The sequence below is a fragment of the Heterodontus francisci genome, chromosome 7 (genome assembly GCF_036365525.1).
Source record: "Heterodontus francisci isolate sHetFra1 chromosome 7, sHetFra1.hap1, whole genome shotgun sequence".
NCBI lineage: Eukaryota > Metazoa > Chordata > Chondrichthyes > Heterodontiformes > Heterodontidae > Heterodontus > Heterodontus francisci.
In genome coordinates, this window is record NC_090377.1 from 96,876,847 (window position 1) to 96,894,937 (window position 18,091).

Genomic DNA, 18,091 nt, shown 5'->3' on the forward strand with positions numbered 1-18,091 from the left:
TGTGGAAAGGATGTTTCTCCTTGTGAGAGAATCTAGAACTAGGGGTCTGTTTAAAAATAAGGGGTTGCCCATTTGAGGAGAACTTTCTCTAAGAGGATCATGAGTCTTTAGAACTCTCTTACTCAAAAGGCAGTGAAAGCAGAGTCTTTAAGTATTTTTAAAGCACAGGTAGATAGATTCTTGATAAGCAAGGGTGTGAAAGCTTATTGGGGGTAGGCGGGAATGTGGAGTTGAGGTTAGAAATCATATCAGCCATGATCTTGTTGAACAGCGGAGCAGGTTCAAGGGGCTAAATAGCCCACTCCTGCTCCTAATTCGTATGTTTGTATATATCTTCCTTCTACAGCTTCCCAACTCATAGTTCCACAACCCCACACAGCCTGCTTCTGCCTCCTTCCCAAAATCCACAAACAGGTCTGTTCCGGTTGACCCATCGTTTCAGCCGGTTCCTGCCCCACTGAACTTATTTCTTCCCATCTTGACTATTTTTTCTCCCGGTCCAGTCTCTTCGCACCTACATCTATGACTCTAACACCCTATGTCATTTTGACAATTTCCAGTTTGCTGGCCCTAACTGTCTCCTCTTCACTATGGACGTCCAATCCCTCTGTACTTCAATCCCTCACCAGGACGGTCTGAGGGCTCTCCACTACTTCCTTCAACAGCGGCCCAACCAATCCCCATCCACCCCCACACTCCTCCGCCTGGCTGAACCTGTTCTCACTTTGAACAACTTCTCCTTCAACTCCACTCACTTCCTCCAAATAAAAGGTATGGGTATCTGCATGGGTCCCTGTTATGCCTGTCTTTTTGTGGGGTATGTCGAACATTCCTTGTTGCAGTCCTACTCAGGCCCCCTCCTCCAACTCCTTTTCCGGTACATTGATGACTCAGTGCAGTTTCCTGCTCCTGCACAAACTGTAAAACTTCATCAACTTGGCTTCCAATTTCCACCCTCTCTCACATTTATACAGTCCATCTCCGACACTTCCCTTCTCAAACTTCTCTGTCTCCATTGCTGGGGATAGGCTGTCCACTAATATTCATTATAAGCCCGACACCGTCAGCGACCTCGACTACACTTCCTCACACCCTCCCCCTCGAAGAACTCCATTTCATTCCCCCAGTTTCTCTGTCTCCGATGCATCTGTTCTGATAATACTACCTTCCGCAACAGGGCTTCTGATAAGTCTTTCCCCCCCACCCCCTCACTGTGGTTGACAGGGCCCTTGTCTGTGTCCAACCCATTTCCCGCACTTCTGCCCTCACCCCTTCCCCTCCCTCCCAGAATCGCGACAGGGTTCCCCCTTGTCCTCACTTTCCACCCCACCAGCCTCCACATCCAAAGGATCATCCTCCGCCATTTCTGCCACCTCCAGTATGATGTCACCAACAAACACATCGTCCCTTCCCCTTCCCTGTCAGCATTCCAAGGGATTGTTCCCTCTGCGACACCCTGGTTCACTGCTCCATCATCCCCAACACCTCATCCCCTTCCCACGGCACTTTCACATGCAATCACAGGATGTGTAATACCTGCCCTTTTACCTCCCTTCTCCTCACCATCCAGGACCTCAAACACTCTTTCCTGGTGAAGCAGTGATTTACTTGCACTTCATTCAATTTAGTATACTGTATTCACTGCTCACAATGCGGTCTCCTCTACATTGGGAGACCAAATGCAGATGGGGTGATTGCTTTGTGGAACACCTCCGATCAGTCCGCAAGCATGACACCAAGTTTCCAGCTGTTTGCCATTTTAATTCACCACCCTGCTCCCATGCCAACATTTCTGTCCTGGGCTGCTGCAGTGTTCCAGTGCACCTCAACGCAAGCTCAAAGAAAAGCACCTCATCTTCCAATTAGGCACTCTACAGCCTTCTGGACTCAACATTGAGTTCAACAATTTCAGAGCATGACTGCCTTTTTTTTTTAAATTTAGTTTTTTATTTTTTTAACCATGAGCCTGTTTTAAATATGTTTTACAGGTTTTTGCTTTTGGACAGAGCTGTTCATTATTCTGCCGTTAACACACTCTTTGGAGTATTGCTTTATTTAACACAACTATTCGCACTCCCTTTGTCCCATGACATCTTTGGCATTTAATCCCTCCTGCTCTCTGCCCCATCATCCACCTTTCCTTTTGTTCTTCTTCCCCCTCCCCCTTTTCACTTGCTCAAAGCCTGATGAAAGGTCACAGACCTGAAAGATTAGCTCTGTCTCTCTCTCCACAGATGCTGTCAGACCTGTTGAGTATTCTAGCACTTTGTTTTTATTTCAGATTTCCAGCAACTTGCTTTTATCTGAAATTGAAAGCTAGTCTCAGTAATGGTGCCATAAATAGATCATCAATTGTTGTAAAAATGCATCTGGTTCACTAATGTCCTTTAAGGAAGGCAATCTGCTGTCCTTAACTGGTCTGATCTACATGTGACTCCAGACCCACAGCAATGTGGTTGACTCTTAACTGCCCTTTGAAAAGGTCTAGCAAGTCACGCAGTTGTCAAGTGCAATTAGGGATGGGCAACAAATGCTGGCCTTGCCAGCGATGCCCACACCCCACGAAAGCATTAAAAAAGCTAATCACTGGGAAAAAGCTCAGGAAACTTACCGAGTCCCCTCGCCCTCTTCCGTCAGCCAATCGAGATGGTGACTCCAAAGGGAATTGTGAATATGATCCAGATTTCTACCAGACTTTGATATACCAGTCTGGTGCACATACTTGTTATAAATGTAAATTAGTTCCATTAAAAATTCTTGAGGCTACTCCTCGTTACTAAATGCAGTGACCACACTGGAACTATACTGTACAGAACTGTGTTATTCTACATTAGGTGATCTTAGCCTGGCTTATTTATAAAGCTCAAAGCTCTGAGAATCAAAGCTGCATTGAAGACGTAACAATTACTGATAATTCTGTCAAATAGCAGGAACAAGACATAAACCAAGTTACAAAGTAAAGAAGGCAAATTAAAGTTGATAAGCAGGAAAAAAAAAACTAAACCATACTTGCAGGAAGGGGGTTAGGCTGGTAACTATAAGTCTAGATCAGATCTTTTTGAGAGCCGAGCTGAATATGAAGAATCCTGGTTTCGATTCACATTTCCTTGGCATTCAGAGGTGGGACTTTCATTTACAATTCTTGGTGCACTAGTTAAGGAACATTACAGAATGCAGCTATAGAAATTCCTGCGTGTTGGGCAAGTCTTCTCTCTCATCAATTAGGAACGAAAGGGAGCAATAGTGGTGTCGGCAGACACCAGGTAATAGACTGTCTGACCCACAACCAACCCGTAATTTTCAATTAAGGAAATGGTGCATAGGATGGGAGATGAGAATTTGTTGGGGGCGGGGGGGGGTCGGGGGGAGGGTGGAGGTTGGGAAGGAAGAATCCAAAAGCTTTAGCTAGAAAAAAAATGTATAAACAGTGCAGTGCATATCACTGGATCACAATGAGGTTGGCCATTCAAACCATATTTGCTCATTAATTCAGGAAAACAGCGGACTACAGCCCCTTCATAGCATTTAACAGGTTCTTGACTGAATCTAATCTTTTTGTTTCCACTGCCCAGCTTTCAAGATGACTGCTCCAATGAGCATCAGCATGATGTTGCTCCTAAACTCAGTCCTAAACTGACCTTTTTACTAACTTACATGTTGCCTTATTCTTCTGTTCGCGCCTACTCCAGGCACTATTTAATGGAATTCAGGGAGTTCTTGAGGCCCTGGCTAAAAGTCCCCAAACCTACAGCATCAAAAAGCGATTAACTCATCACTTAAATTCTTTTCTGAGTGTGCAACTTTGCTACATGCAGCTGGCCATTTGATGGCAATTCAAGGAATTTATTGATTGTGAAGCACTCTGAGGATGATAAAGGTGCTAAAGAAATGCAAGTTTGTACGTCCTTTTGCTTGAAGCATTGCAATAGATTTATTTTATTTAATGTAACTATATAAAGTTCCCTTTCAGGCACGTCATTTGAACACAAAACAGTCCCAGTTTCTCCAGCCTTTTCTCTTTTTTGATTTAATACATTAAAAACTGGACTTCCCCCAACAGCTGAGAGTTAAATCGTTGAATAAGAAAGCATTTCACATTCATTTATGTAGCAATACATCACATCTTGAAGCTGTCCCACTTCACCTAAGAACATATGAAATAGGAGCAGGAGTAGGCCGTACTGTTCCTCAAATCTGCCCCACCATTTAAGAATATCATGGCTGATTCTTGACCTTGACTCCACTTCCCTACCTGATCCCATATCCCATGATTCCCCTGGAGTCCAAAAGTCTATAATCTCAGACTTGAATATACTCAACCCTCTTGGGCAAAGAATTCCAAAGATTCACAACCCTCTTAATGAAGAAATTTCTCCTCATCTCAGTCTGAAATGGCCGAGCCCTTATCCTGAGACTATGCTCCCTAGATTTAGACTCTCCAGCCTCTCAGCATCTACTCTGTCAAATGCTTGCAGGATCTTTGGCTTCCATGAGATCACCTCTCATTCTTCCAAACTCAAGAAAGTATAGGCCATTCTACTCAAACTCTCCTCATTGGTAAACCCCATCATCCTAGGAATCACTCTAGTGAACTTTCATTGCATCCCCTTTAAGTGTATCCTTTCTTTATTCCGGAGACCACAACAATACACAGTGCTCCAAGCGTGGTCTCACGAAAGCTCTGTACAATTGTAGGAAGACGTCCTTATTCCTATATTCCAACTCCTTGCAATAAAGGCCAACATACCATCTGCCTTCCTAATTGCTTGCTGTACCTACATGTGTTTCTTATACAAGGACACCCAAATCCCTCTGAACACCAACATTCAATAGTTACTCACCATTTAAAAAAAATGGTTTTTCTATTCTTACTACCAAAATGAATAACATCACATTTTACTCCATTTGCCACCTTCTTGACCACTCACGACCTGTCTACATCCCTTTGCAGATTGTGTACTCCTCGCAGCTTACTTTCCCACCAAACTTTGTATTGACAGAAAACTTGTATACATTACACTCAGTCCCTTTATTCAAGTGGGTTTGCTCCGGTTTCCTCCCACAGCCAAAGACTTGCAGGTTGATAGGTAAATTGGCCATTGTAAATTGCCCCTAGTATAGGTCGGTGGTCGGAGAATGGTGGGGATGTGGTAGAGAATATGGGGTTAATGTAGGATTAGTATAAATGGGTGCTTGTTGGTTGGCACAGACTCGGTGGGCCGAAGGGCCTGTTTCAGTGGTGTATCTCTAAATAAAAAAAAAATAAAAAGTCATCAGTGCTGGGGCCTCAGGCATTTACATCTATATTAATACGAATATACTTTTGTAGTAATATAGATGTAAAATAACTGAGGCCCCAGCACGGATTCTTGCAGGACCTCACTAGGAACAGCCTGCCAACATGAAAATGACCCGTTTTTCCTACTCCGTTTTCTGTCCTTTTACCAATCGTATATCCAAGCTCATATAGTACCCCCAACCTCATGAACTGATCTTGTACAACAGCCTTTCATGTCTTCTAAAAATCCAAATATACTACATTCACTGGTTTCCCTTTATCTACCCTGCCAGTTATATCCTCAAAAAAACTATAATAGATTTGTCAAATGTGATTTCCCTTTTATAAAACCATGTTGACTCTGCCTAATCATATTATGATTTTCTGCCTAACTATATGATTTTCTAAGTGCCTTATTTTCACTTCCTTAATAATGGATTCCAGCATTTTCCCAATGACTGTCAGGCTAACTGGCCTGCAGTACCCTGTTTTCTCTCTTCCTCCTTTCTTGAAGAGCAGTGTTACATTTTCAACCTTCCAATCCACTGGGACCATTCCAAAATCTCGGGAATTTCAGAAGATCACAACTAGTTCTGCAGCCACCTCTTTTAGAACCCTAGGATATAGCCATCAGGTCCAGGGAATTTGTTGGTTTTCAGTCCCATTAATTTCTCCAGTACTTTTTCTTTACAATTAATCACTTTAGCTTCATCACTCTCATTAGACCCTTGGTTCCCCACTATTTCTGGTATTTCTTTGTGTCTTCTACTGTAGACATAATATATTTGTTTAATGTCTCTGCCATTTCCTTCTTCGCTATTATAATTTGTCCTGTCTCAGCCCCTAAAGGACACACACTTACTTTCACTACTCTCTTCCTTTCTACATACTTATAAAAGATCACAGAATATGTTTTAATATTTATAGCTTCCTTTCATATTCTACTTTCTCCCTTTTGGTGATCCTTTGCTGGTTTATAAAACTCTCCAAATCCTCAGGCTGACTATTCTTGCCAATATTATAAACCTCTTCTTTTAAGCTAAAACTATCCTTAAACTCTTCAATATACCACGGATAGATCTCTTTTCCCATGGAGTTTTTTATTTCTCAATGAAATTTAGATTTGTTGAGAATTATGGAAGATTTCTTTACCATTGTTCACCTACTATCATACCTTTTAATCGAATTTCCCAATTTACCTTAGTCAACTCGTCCCTCAAACCTATGTAATTGGCTTTATTTAAGTTAAATAATCTAGTTTTGGACTTCTGCACGTCACTCTCAAACTCAGTGTAAAATTCTATCATATTATGAGCACTCCTTACTATGAGATTACTAACCAACCCTGTCTCCTTATACAAGATCCAAAATAGCCTCTTCCCTGGTTGGTTCCATGATGTACTGTTCTAGGAAACTGTCTGGAATACATTCCATGAACTGGAACTCCAAACCACTTTCGCCAATTTGATTTCTCCAGTCTATATGAAGATCATAGTTTCCCATGAATATTGCATTGCCTTTGTTACAAGCTCCTCCTTTTTTCGTGACTCATTCTCTGTCCAACAATATACGCTACCGTTAGCGATCTTATAAACTACTCCCACCAGTGTTTTCTGAGCCTTGTTATTTCTCATCTCTATTGATTCTACTTCTTGTTTTTCCAAGCCAAGATCCTTCCTCACTACTGTCCTTCATCAAGGCTACCACCATTTTACCCTTTTGATTTTGTGTCTCTTTACAAAACGTTAAGTACCCTGGAATATGTTGTTCCCAACCTTGGCCATCATGCAACCACTTCTCTGAAGTGGTTATTAGACCAAACTCATTTATCTCTATTTAATTAATTAATCCATCTCATTACAAATACTTCGAGCATTCAGATAAAGCACTTTCAATTTTTACTTATCATTTTTTCCTAACGACCTTATTCACTGATGCACGATTACCGTTAAACTTTTTGTCGCACGTTACTTATCTTTATACAAATTTCTACACTGCTCTGTGGCCTTGACTTTTCAGATTTATAAATTTTCTCTTATTTCAACCCTCCCTCACCCCAATTTTTTTAGTTCAAAGCCCTAGTTATTCGCCAGGACAAAAAAGGTCCCAGCCTGGTTTAAGCGCAGCCAATCCAAACAAACAGCTCCCTGTTTCTCCAGTACTGGTGCCAGTGCTCCACAAATCAAAATCCCCATTTCCAAAACCACCTTCTGAGCTATGCATTCAACTTTGGGCTCATCTAAAGACTATAACCTTTCAGGTTCTGCTCATTAATTTGGACCCTAGCTTCCAAACTCCTTCTGCAGAACCTCATTCCTCATTGTACCTATGTTGCTGGTTCCTATATGGACCATGACAACTGGATCCTCCCCCTCCAGATTCTTCTTCAGCTGCGAGGGGATGTCCTTATCCCTGGCACCAAGTCAGCAACGCAACCTTTAGAACTCCCAGTTGTGGCTGCAGAGAGCAGTATTTATTCCCCTGACTCTACTGTCCCCTACCACCTCCACATTGCTTTTCACCACACCCTCCCCCAACTTGAATGATCTGCTGTACTCAGTGAAGACGTTTCCAACTAAGCCAAGCTGACAGCAGTTGAAACTGAGGGAGGAATATTCCAGTATATTTGCTTATTTTGCAAATCCCATTAGATTACTACCTGAGCCATGCCCAAATTGGCACAGGGTCAAACACATCGGAGAGTTAAATGCGTAGCTCAAAGGGTGGTGTGGGAAATTGGGATTTTGATTTGTGGGGCACTGGCACCAGTACATACAGGAACCAGCAACATAGGTACAACGAGGAATGAGGTTCTGCTGAAGGAGTTTGGAAGCTATGGATTACTTCAGCGAAGCTACAGTATGCTTCAGCATCTCAAAATTAGGGAAGAGTTAAAAAACGCCAGCAAGGCATCACACTCTAAATTGCTCTTCAATGACCTTTGCTTGAAGGATGTTTGTGAACGCTGGTTGGGAAAAAGGGTTCAGCTTGGCTGTGATGCCTCCCGTGATAAAATGGCCTGTGAACACTCTGCCAAGGATTAAACATAAATAATATTCAGTTGGCCAAGGTGGCAGAGTGTGACTGTTACCATGGAAAACACACAAGCAATAAATGAATAACTGTGAAACTGGCTAGAAGAGCCAGATGAGAAGAAAATGGTGATACTATGGCATAGTAATGTTGATATACTTAAAATGAATTCTTCAAATGAATCTTGCATATTTAGCCTTTTCAACAAATTCCCAATCAGGAAAATTGAGTTCATTGTCCTCAGGTAAGGTACAGCATTACATGCAAATGAACTGTATGCATGGTGGCTTGTGTACAATAGAACCCTATAGTGTGATAAATAGGTTCATTCATTTGGCCTACATCTTACAGGGCCATCTATACACGTCATGTAAATTAGATTTCAAACCACAAACCTCCCACAGTAGAGAGAGAAATCTAATTCCAATGGCATTTTTTCAAGTATTTGGCAAACTATTCTTGGAATGAATGATGTCAGCCAAATATAACCATTGAGAAATGCCTGGTTTTGCCAATATACGCTTGGGTTTGTGAACCGTGCAATATTTGACTCTGGTGTCCAGTCAGTTGAAGTTGACCAGCCAGTGACCCAAATTTATAGATCCAAATCTATGAACTATTCAATAAAGGAAGTGTGTGTGTTCTGGAAACACATTTTTGGCAAAACCTTAACAGTGACCTACCAAAGCATTGACATCTTCAGTTTTATAAATTAACATCCGCACTTCATCAGGATCACCATTAAATATTGCCTGGACCAACGGAGGCTAGAAGAGAAAAAAAACAACTTTTTCTATTTGGTAATTTTACATCATTTAGAAAATATGTATACAATTTCAAAAGAATCAAATATCTGTAATGAAGAACTCAGAAAACAGGTTGACAGCACACAACATTCCTATATTCAACTTATATGGCATGTTCCAAACTTTAGGACAGCTGCTCAATTGTGGCCCCTTCTTTTCATTAGAGTACATTAAACAAAAGGTGCCTCAATACTCCAAGAAAACTAATAAATTTAACAGTTTTCCAATAAGTACTGCAGAACTCATTATTGAGAAGCTAAAATAGTAAAGATAAACTACCAAAGCAAAACATTCAATTTTCATATAAGGTAACAGAAAATGCTGGAAATACTCTGGTCACACAGCCTCTGTGGAAAGACGAACAGGGTCAACATCGATCTGAAACGGTAGCTCTGTTTCTCTTTCACTCTCTGTCTCCACAGTTGCTGCCTGACCTGTTGAGCATTTCGTGTTTTCATTTCAGATTTACAGCATCCTTGTTTTTCTTCAAACCACTCAAACATTACTTGCTACTTTTTTATTTCTATCAACAATACTGAAGTCAACACAGAGCAAATTTTACAGGTTTTATAAATTCATAAATTGGTTACAGCACCAAACGAGACCATTCGGTCCATCGTGTCCGTGCCAGCTCTCTCTAAGAGCAACTCAGCTTGTCCCACTCCCCTGCCTTTCTATGGTTTGCGTTGCTTGAAATAGCCCAACTTTCAACAAACTGACATAAACTGTATTATGCATTTAAAAAATTAATGAAGTTTAACCCTCCAAGGTACAAGAATGAACTTTTTTTTTTAAATGCCAAAGGAAAAGAAGTAGAATGTATAGGATTTCAAGCATACTATTTAACCACATGGATCTTCAAATATTTAAGAATTGAATAATGACAGTGAATTTTCAAGTCTGGTATCATTTCCCATCAATAAAGGTGGAAGCTTACAAGTTTGATTTTAAAAGTAACTCGAGAATGCACATCCACATCAATTCTATAATTAGGTTTACTCCAATGCTATTCTAAAATAACACCTAAAATGGGTGATCCTGATGATCAATTTTTACCACTTCTAGCTGAGTTTGATTTTGTCCACTTACACAAAAGTGAGTCTGACTGAATTTTTTTTTCACTATTGTACCTTTATCCAAGATAAACTTCCTATGAACTGATTTAATGTTGCAAGATAGCAGTTTTTTTTTGTTGCTAGGATCTTAAATTTAATGCCATTATTTTGCTGTCAGGTACTTGCTGAATAAAACATTAATTAGATCTACTAGCACAGTACGAGTGAAATACATCAAACTAATATACATTAAACACATGCTTCTATCTTGTCTGGTGGAACTTGGCATTTGAACTCTGATAAGAGAAATCTGTAATGTTGACATTGTGGATTATGCTGCAGTTGGTGTGTAAACATATGCAAATAACTACAGAAAAGTAAAATGTACACTTACAAAATTTTAATTTTACTTTCACATATACAAAAGATAGTTTATTCAGAGAAGAGATTTCAGTTTATCCCTTTGTTGTACCTTTCCTTACCATCCTCCCCATGTCATCATTCCTTTCTGGTTTTCCAGGACCATGCATATTCTCTGCTGAAAGGAAACCTGTTATTGGGTCTTGACAAATGTTGGTCACTAGTAGATATGCAAGATCAGCTCAGAGTGACTGACAATTCCATCCTTCCTCCTTCTAGGCAGGGAAATGTTCAACTTCTGCTATGTTTTTCCCATGTTGTTGATGAGATTAGGAACTCATCATGCAAGAAAATTGCAGGTAAAAACCCACCTCCTACCATTCTGTGGCACACTATTTCTCATTGAATATTTGCCTTTCAAAATTCACAAAAGATCACAAGTTTAGATTAATCCAATTTCAGTATTACAAAACAGTATGATATACTGTATAAAATAAAATATTCTCCCGCCCCCTTTCTTCTGAACAAAAATCTAAAACATAATGTCCTGTGCACAGTTAGTAGAGAGATCTAGATCGGTAACAATCCTTTAGGATTGTATCTTCCCTATTTGTAATGCCTGTACTTTCCCTCTTTTTCACCTTGTATACTTTCAGTATTACAATACAAATGTAACAATACTGCACCATAATTACAGTATGCTTTCTTCCAGAGATTACTCCACCTTAATTAGAACTACACACTGTGAGAAAGTTAAGTAGTTTTTGTCCAAAAACAGCTCATGTCACAAACAAACCTCATAGTTGCATCTCAATGACAAAATCGAAATGTCAGAAGTTTGTTTATTTCAGAACACAGCGCTTATAAAAATAAGCTTTGCTCCATATATTCACTGAAAGCCATTTTGGCAATCATGAGCTACGTATATTTCAAGGGTCACAACATGTTTTTAATGTAAAACCTCAAAATCACGGAAACAGTATATTTATCTTGTCTTCTGGTGCTTTCAATTTAGGAAGGAACAATATGGACGGTGGAAGCATATAAAGCACAGATTTTCACCACCCCTAAAAAAAAACCACATCTGAAACATTAGCATATTTTGAATGCTGTTAGTTTAACTAGTTACATAATTCTCAACCCTAAATTCTGCTTTCATGGGAGAAACTAGAGACTATAAAACAATGACCAGCACACAGTCAATCTGGTGCTGTCCCATTAATTACAGCTTCAGAATCAAACATCCAGGATAGGGGATACTAAAAAAGAAAAACTGCCAGCAATATACAAAATTAACTATCCCCTTTTACAAAGCAGTGCTAATGCTAGTAAAACATTACATAATTTTCTACAATAAATACATTATTGTCTCTACTTCACAGGTTACTTAAATGGTACTAAAGGAAAAAAAGCAACGATAGCATGGAATATTTGATTTCCAAATCAAGCTTCCAACCCTCAAAACAAAAGAAAATGTACACTAACTCAAGTATGAAATTAGTAGTTGAGTCAACATGGAAAAAAATTCAGAAAACAACATACTATGTCCAGTAAAAGAGCCCTGTTAATAAGCACCCAATTGCATATTGACTTTACAAATATGATCTGGCATCATTCAATGCCCTCTGCAACAACAGCTTGTATATAATGCCTTTAACGTAGTAAAGCACCCCAAGGCACTTCACAGGAGTGTTATCAAACAAAATCTGACACTGAGCCACCTAAGATGATATTTGGGCAGATGGCCAAAAGCTTGGGCAAAGTAGGCCTTAAGGAGCGTCTTAAAGGAAGAAAGAGAGGGAGTGAGATGGAGGAGTTTAAGAAGGGAACACCAGAGCTTAAGGTCGAGGCACCTGAAGGCACAGTTGGCAATGGTGGAAGCAATTAAAATTGGGGATGTTCAAGAGGCTAGAATTGGAGGAGGGCAAACATCCTGGAGGATTGTAGGACTACAGGAGGTTACCGAAATAGGGAGCAATGAGATCATGGAGTAATAAAAGCAAAATACTGCGGATGCTGGAAATCTGAAACAAAAACAAGAAATGCTGGAATCACTCAGCAGGTCTGGCAGCATCTGTGGAAAGAGAAGCAGAGTTAACGTTTCGGGTCAGTGACCCTTCTTCGGAACTGACAAATATTAGAAAAGTCACAGATTATAAGCAAGTGAGGTGGGGGTGGGGCAAGAGATAACAAAGGAGAAGGTACAGATTGGACCAGGCCACATAGCTGACCAAAAGGTCACAGAGCAAAGGCAAACAATATGTTAATGGTGTGTTGAAAGACAAAGCATTAGTACAGATTAGGTGTGAATACACTGAATATTGAACAGCAGCAAGTGCAAACCTGAAAAAAAACCTGAAAAAAAACAGTGGGTAAGCAAACTGAACAAACTAAGATGAAATGAAATAAATGCAAAAAAAGATAGTAAAAAATGTAAAAAGGAATGTAAAAAAAAGGAAGAAAAAATAACTAAAAATGAAAGTAAAATGGGGGGCTGTCATGCTCTGAAATTATTGAACTCAATGTTCAGTCCGGCAGGCTGTAGTGTGCCTAATCGGTAGATGAGATGCTGTTCCTCAAGCTTGCGTTGATGTTCACTGGAACACTGCAGCAATCCCAGGACAGAGATGTGAGCATGAGAGCAGGGGGGAGTGTTGAAATGGCAAGCAACCGGAAGCTCAGGGTCCTGCTTGCGGACTGAGCGGAGATGTTCCGCAAAGCGGTCACCCAGTCTGCGCTTGGACTCCCCAATGTAGAGGAGACCACACTGTGAGCAGCGAATACAGTATACTACATTGAAAGAAGTACAAGTAAATCGTTGCTTCACCTGAAAGGAGTGTTTGGGGCCTGGGATAGTGAGGAGAGGGGAGGTAAATGGGCAGGTATTACACCTCCTGCGATTGCAGGGGAAGGTGCCCTGGGACAGGGACGAGGTGGTGGGGGTAATGGAGGAGTGGACCAGGGTGTCGCGGAGGGAACGATCCCTTCGGAATGCTGACAGGGGAAGGGAGGGGAAGATGCGACTGGTAGTGGCATCACGCTGGAGGTGGCGAAAATGGCGGAGGATGATCCTTTGGATATGGAGGCTGGTGGGATGAAAAGTGAGGACAAGGGGAACCCTGTCACGGTTCTGGGAGGGAGGGGAAGGGGTGAGGGTAGAGGTGCGCGGAATGGGTCGGACACGCTTGAGGGCCCCGTCAACCACAGTGGGGGGAAATCCTCGGTTGAGGAAAAAGGAGGTCATATCAGAAGCACCGTCATGGAAGGTAGCATCATCAGAGCAGATGCGTCGGAGACGGAGAAACTGGGAGAATGGAATGGAGTCCTTACAGGAGGTAGGGTGTGAAGAAGTGTAGTCGAGGTAGCTGTGGGAGTCGGTGGGCTTATAATGGATATTGGTAGACAACCTATCCCCAGAGGTGGAGACAGAGAAGTCGAGGAAGGGAAGGGAAGTGTCAGAGATGGACCATGTAAAGGTGAGAGAAGGGTGGAAATTGGAAGCAAAGTTGATAAAGTTTTCTAGTTCGGGGCGGGAGCAGGAAACGGCACCGATACAGTCATCAATGTACCGGAAAAAGAGTTGGGGGAGGGGGCCTGAGTAGGACTGGAACAAAGAATGCTCGACATATCCCACAAAAAGACAGGCATAACTAGGACCCATGCGGGTACCCATAGCGACACCTTTTACTTGAAGGAAGTGCGTGGAGTTGAAGGAGAAGTTGTTCAATGTGAGAACAAGTTCAGCCAGGCAGAGGAGGGTGGTGGTGGATGGGGACTGGTTGGGCCTCTGTTCCAGGAAGAAGCGGAGAGCCCTCAAACCATCCTGGTGGGGGATGGAGGTGTAGAGCGATTGGACGTCCATAGTGAAGAGGCGGCGGTTGGGACCAGGAAACTGGAAATTGTCAAAATGACGTAGGGCATCAGAAGAGTCACGGATGTAGGTGGGAAGAGACTGGACCAGCGGAGAAAAGATAGAGTCTAGATAGGAAGAAATAGGTTCAGTGGGGCAGGAGCAGGCTGACACAATGGGTCTGCCGGGACAGTCCAGTTTGTGGATTTTGGGAAGGAGGTAGAAGCGGGCTGTCCGGGGTTGTGGGACTATGAGGTTGGAAGCCGTAGAGGGAGATCATGGAGTGATTTGAAACCACTGATGAGAATTTTTTAAATGGCTGCATTACTTAACCAGGAGCCAATGTAGGTCAGCAAGCTCAGGGTGATGGGTGAGTGAGACTTGATACAAGTTAGGACATGGGAAGCAGACGTCAAGTTTATGCAGGGTAGAATGTTGGAGGATGGCGAGGAGTACATTGGAATAGTCAAATCCAGAGGTAACAAAGGCATGGATGAAGGTTTCACCAGCAGATGAGCTGAGGCAAAGGTGGAGTCAGGCAGTGTTACTTAGGTGGAAATAGGCAATCTTAGTCTCGGCAATCTTAGTGGCGGTGTATGTGGTTGGAAGCTCATCTCAGGGTCAAATACAACATTGTGGTTGTGAAATCTGATTCAGCCTCAGACAATTAGCAGGCTGAGAAATGCATGCGTAGATTTAGGGTAAGTGGATCAGGCTAAGTTGCGAAGCCATTCAACACCTTGACAATGCTCACAGTGGCAAGCTACTCAAATGATATGTAGCATTACATATGAAGTATGTAATGATATGTAGCATTACATATGGCCACTTGAGTGAGGTACTGGAGGACAAGCAGCATTGATAAAACTAACATCCCAAAGGAGCTGATACCTTCAAAAATGGAGCAGGAGGAGGAGGAAGAAAAGAAGAACGTTATTATAATACAGAACTAAGGCAGAAATTTTCCAAATGTCTAATTGGAAAGTATCCTTATATTCTGCAGTATCATTTCATATAATGACAGACTCTTGGCTGTTACAGGAAAGCACATTAGTAACCCTGAAGGCTTTGCTACAAAGCAGTTTCTAATATACTAAAATAATTGCAGTAAAAAAAATTAGCATCTTTCAAAGTCATCTTGATGCTATTTGAGTCTTTCGACAGAATAAACTCAATTTGAGAATCATTGTTGAATTTTCAACACTTTCTTGCAATTGAACCTTCCCTGCCTAATAACAGCTAACGTTGGCAGAGGCTGAAGGTAAAATGTGGCAGAGTTACTCTTCGGGTTGCCAACTTTGTTCGGACATATTATGTTCCTGCAGGGTTTTATCACATGACCTCCAGTCTTCAATTAGCTTTTCACCCCATCCCCAATATTGTTATAACTAATAAACAAGGAAGTATTCAAAGAAAATAAGGAAAAACATATTTTTCCTACTGCCCTTATGAATTTTCACCCAGAATACTCACAGCAGTCTCCAGGAGATTAATCTTTAAAGGCCTGGAGAGTCTAGGATAATCTTGGAGAGTTGGCAATCCTACCAGTAGTTCTCTACCAGCACCTCTGGAAAAGGAGAATCTCTGAAGCGCCAGATTTTAGAAATTTTCTTCGCCACAAATTGAGAACATGAACACACTACCCCAAATAATTTCAGCCAGCAGCATTCCTTCAGAATAGCATCCTTAATCTAAAAAAAAACTCGTAGGGGTCATGTGTCACTTCAATCACAAAGCGTACTACTGTTTGCTTGTACATTGCTTCTGCAGGAACAATGCAATGTCTGTATTACTAATCCATGCCTCAGCGGTCAACAAAATTAGACCAAACCTAGGAGCAACATAATGTTATTTAGGATTCTATATCTAAGAGAGCAGACAGGCAAAAGAAAATAATTTCAGTCAACTTATCCTTGTTTACAAGTCTTGAGCCTGTGCATATTGCAATACAACTAAATGTATTGCCAAAAAAACTGCAATTAGTCCCACTGGACAAGTATAAATGTTTTCATTTGGATGGTTGCTGATTCTACCACCTCATTTTAAGAAATTAAATGGCTTCCCTTGATAAAGAAGGACTATGGAGTACAACACAATAATCAAGACAATACATTATAGCTGCCCTTGCACATAAAATTTCTCTCAAGACATGGAAGTATCTTGCATATTAAAAAAGGTTTGAAAAACATAGCCTTCTTTGTATTTGCGCAAGGAACTATTTTTCCTTTAGACTGAACAAAAGGTGTTGCTACAAAGTTGCACAGACCATTGGAAGTTTCCCCGTTCTTAATTTGACCATGTAATAGAGGAACAGTTACTGGGAACATTGCGGGTTGCTAGGATCTTCCAAAAACTGTCTCTGTGCTCAAATAATATCATAAGCCGCAAAGATGCAGGTCAACTGATTAACATGATTTGCATCAAGATTATATTGTAAATGTAAGTAGCTTTCTCTTACATGTCATAGATTTCCTATTTAAGTCAGTCAATAATTCATACATCCCATTCCTGTCACCAATTACTATGGTCACTGAACTTTTTTGTACGACTTTGCATAAGACAGATAGTGTGCCAACGATGTACAACCAGCGTTATAATTATAATACTAGCAGTACCCATGAGAATGCAAGGATTTACACTGGAGAAAATCCTTTGTATGCATTATAATTAAAAAAGGTGTGACTTGCAATGATATACCACAAGATTGATTTCAGAAGCCATAAAACTGAGAAAGAGAAGCTCAATCTGTTTATCATACACCATCTGAATCTGGAGATGTGGAGCTACATCCTTTATGCTACATATAATAGACAAGTCTGAGCGTAGATTATAAAAATACACGCTGTTAAATGTTTTTGTCAGATTGCCTCCACAATGCTAAGTGTGGTGGACCACTGATGGGACAGAGAAGTTGGTGTCAGCCAGAACATCAAAGGATGGGAGCAGATAATAAGAGAGAGGAGTGAAAGTAATAATTATGTGACCAATCATGTCCATGCCTTAGATTTATTTGGAAATCTGATGCACTACAGATTGAATTGTAACCATACACCAAACAATGTACACATAATAGAAATGTTATACCATATACAATGTATCAGCATAGCTTATGTACATCATACTACATATACAACCAATACAAGCACAATTCTTGGAAATATTCAAATTCTTTCAACATCTGCCTTTATTGTTTCACAAAGTCAACAGTGACCCCATTACAAGCCATCTCTAGCAAGTAATTATTTTCACTAGTTTATCTAGAACACACAAAAATAGAAAATCACAATAGAAATTAAATATTAAGATGGATTTTGAAGTTTCACAGCAATGCAAGATTTAAATTCTTATTTTTGCCCATCTCAGAACTCAAACCCATTAGTTCAATGTAATGTTATGGATGAACTAGTACAAACAGAAACTACATACATTTAGAAACTTGAAATTTACTTTTCTGAATTGAATTAAATTTCTAGTTTAAAAAGGTAATCTGCAAGAAGGGGACAACTTAATGAATAATTTCTTCACTGCTTATCTGCTTAGGTATCCCAAGTCATAAATATTTTGGTTATTATATTTACATTTTTCCATTTGTTTCATCAAGTAATTAAAAGCATCTACGTCAACAGCTGACAGCTGCATTAAGCTTGATACCTCAATTGTCTGTCACTTTTTGATGAGTTCAAAGAACTGAAATAAGAATCTTTCCTCA

The 18,091-nt window shown here is 40.6% G+C and overlaps 1 protein-coding gene across 9 annotated transcripts in view; it reads right to left on the reverse strand.

The window, feature by feature from the left end:
* The window catches only part of LOC137372162 (serine/threonine-protein phosphatase 6 regulatory ankyrin repeat subunit B-like), a 447,200-nt gene that overhangs the window by 368,656 nt on the left and 60,453 nt on the right, over positions 1 to 18,091 (reverse strand). For all 9 annotated transcript variants that reach the window (XM_068035683.1, XM_068035680.1, XM_068035682.1 and 6 more), the window contains one exon: positions 8,995 to 9,078. In XM_068035683.1, the coding sequence (XP_067891784.1) occupies positions 8,995 to 9,078 (84 nt within the window). The remainder of the gene's footprint in view (positions 1 to 8,994; positions 9,079 to 18,091) is intronic.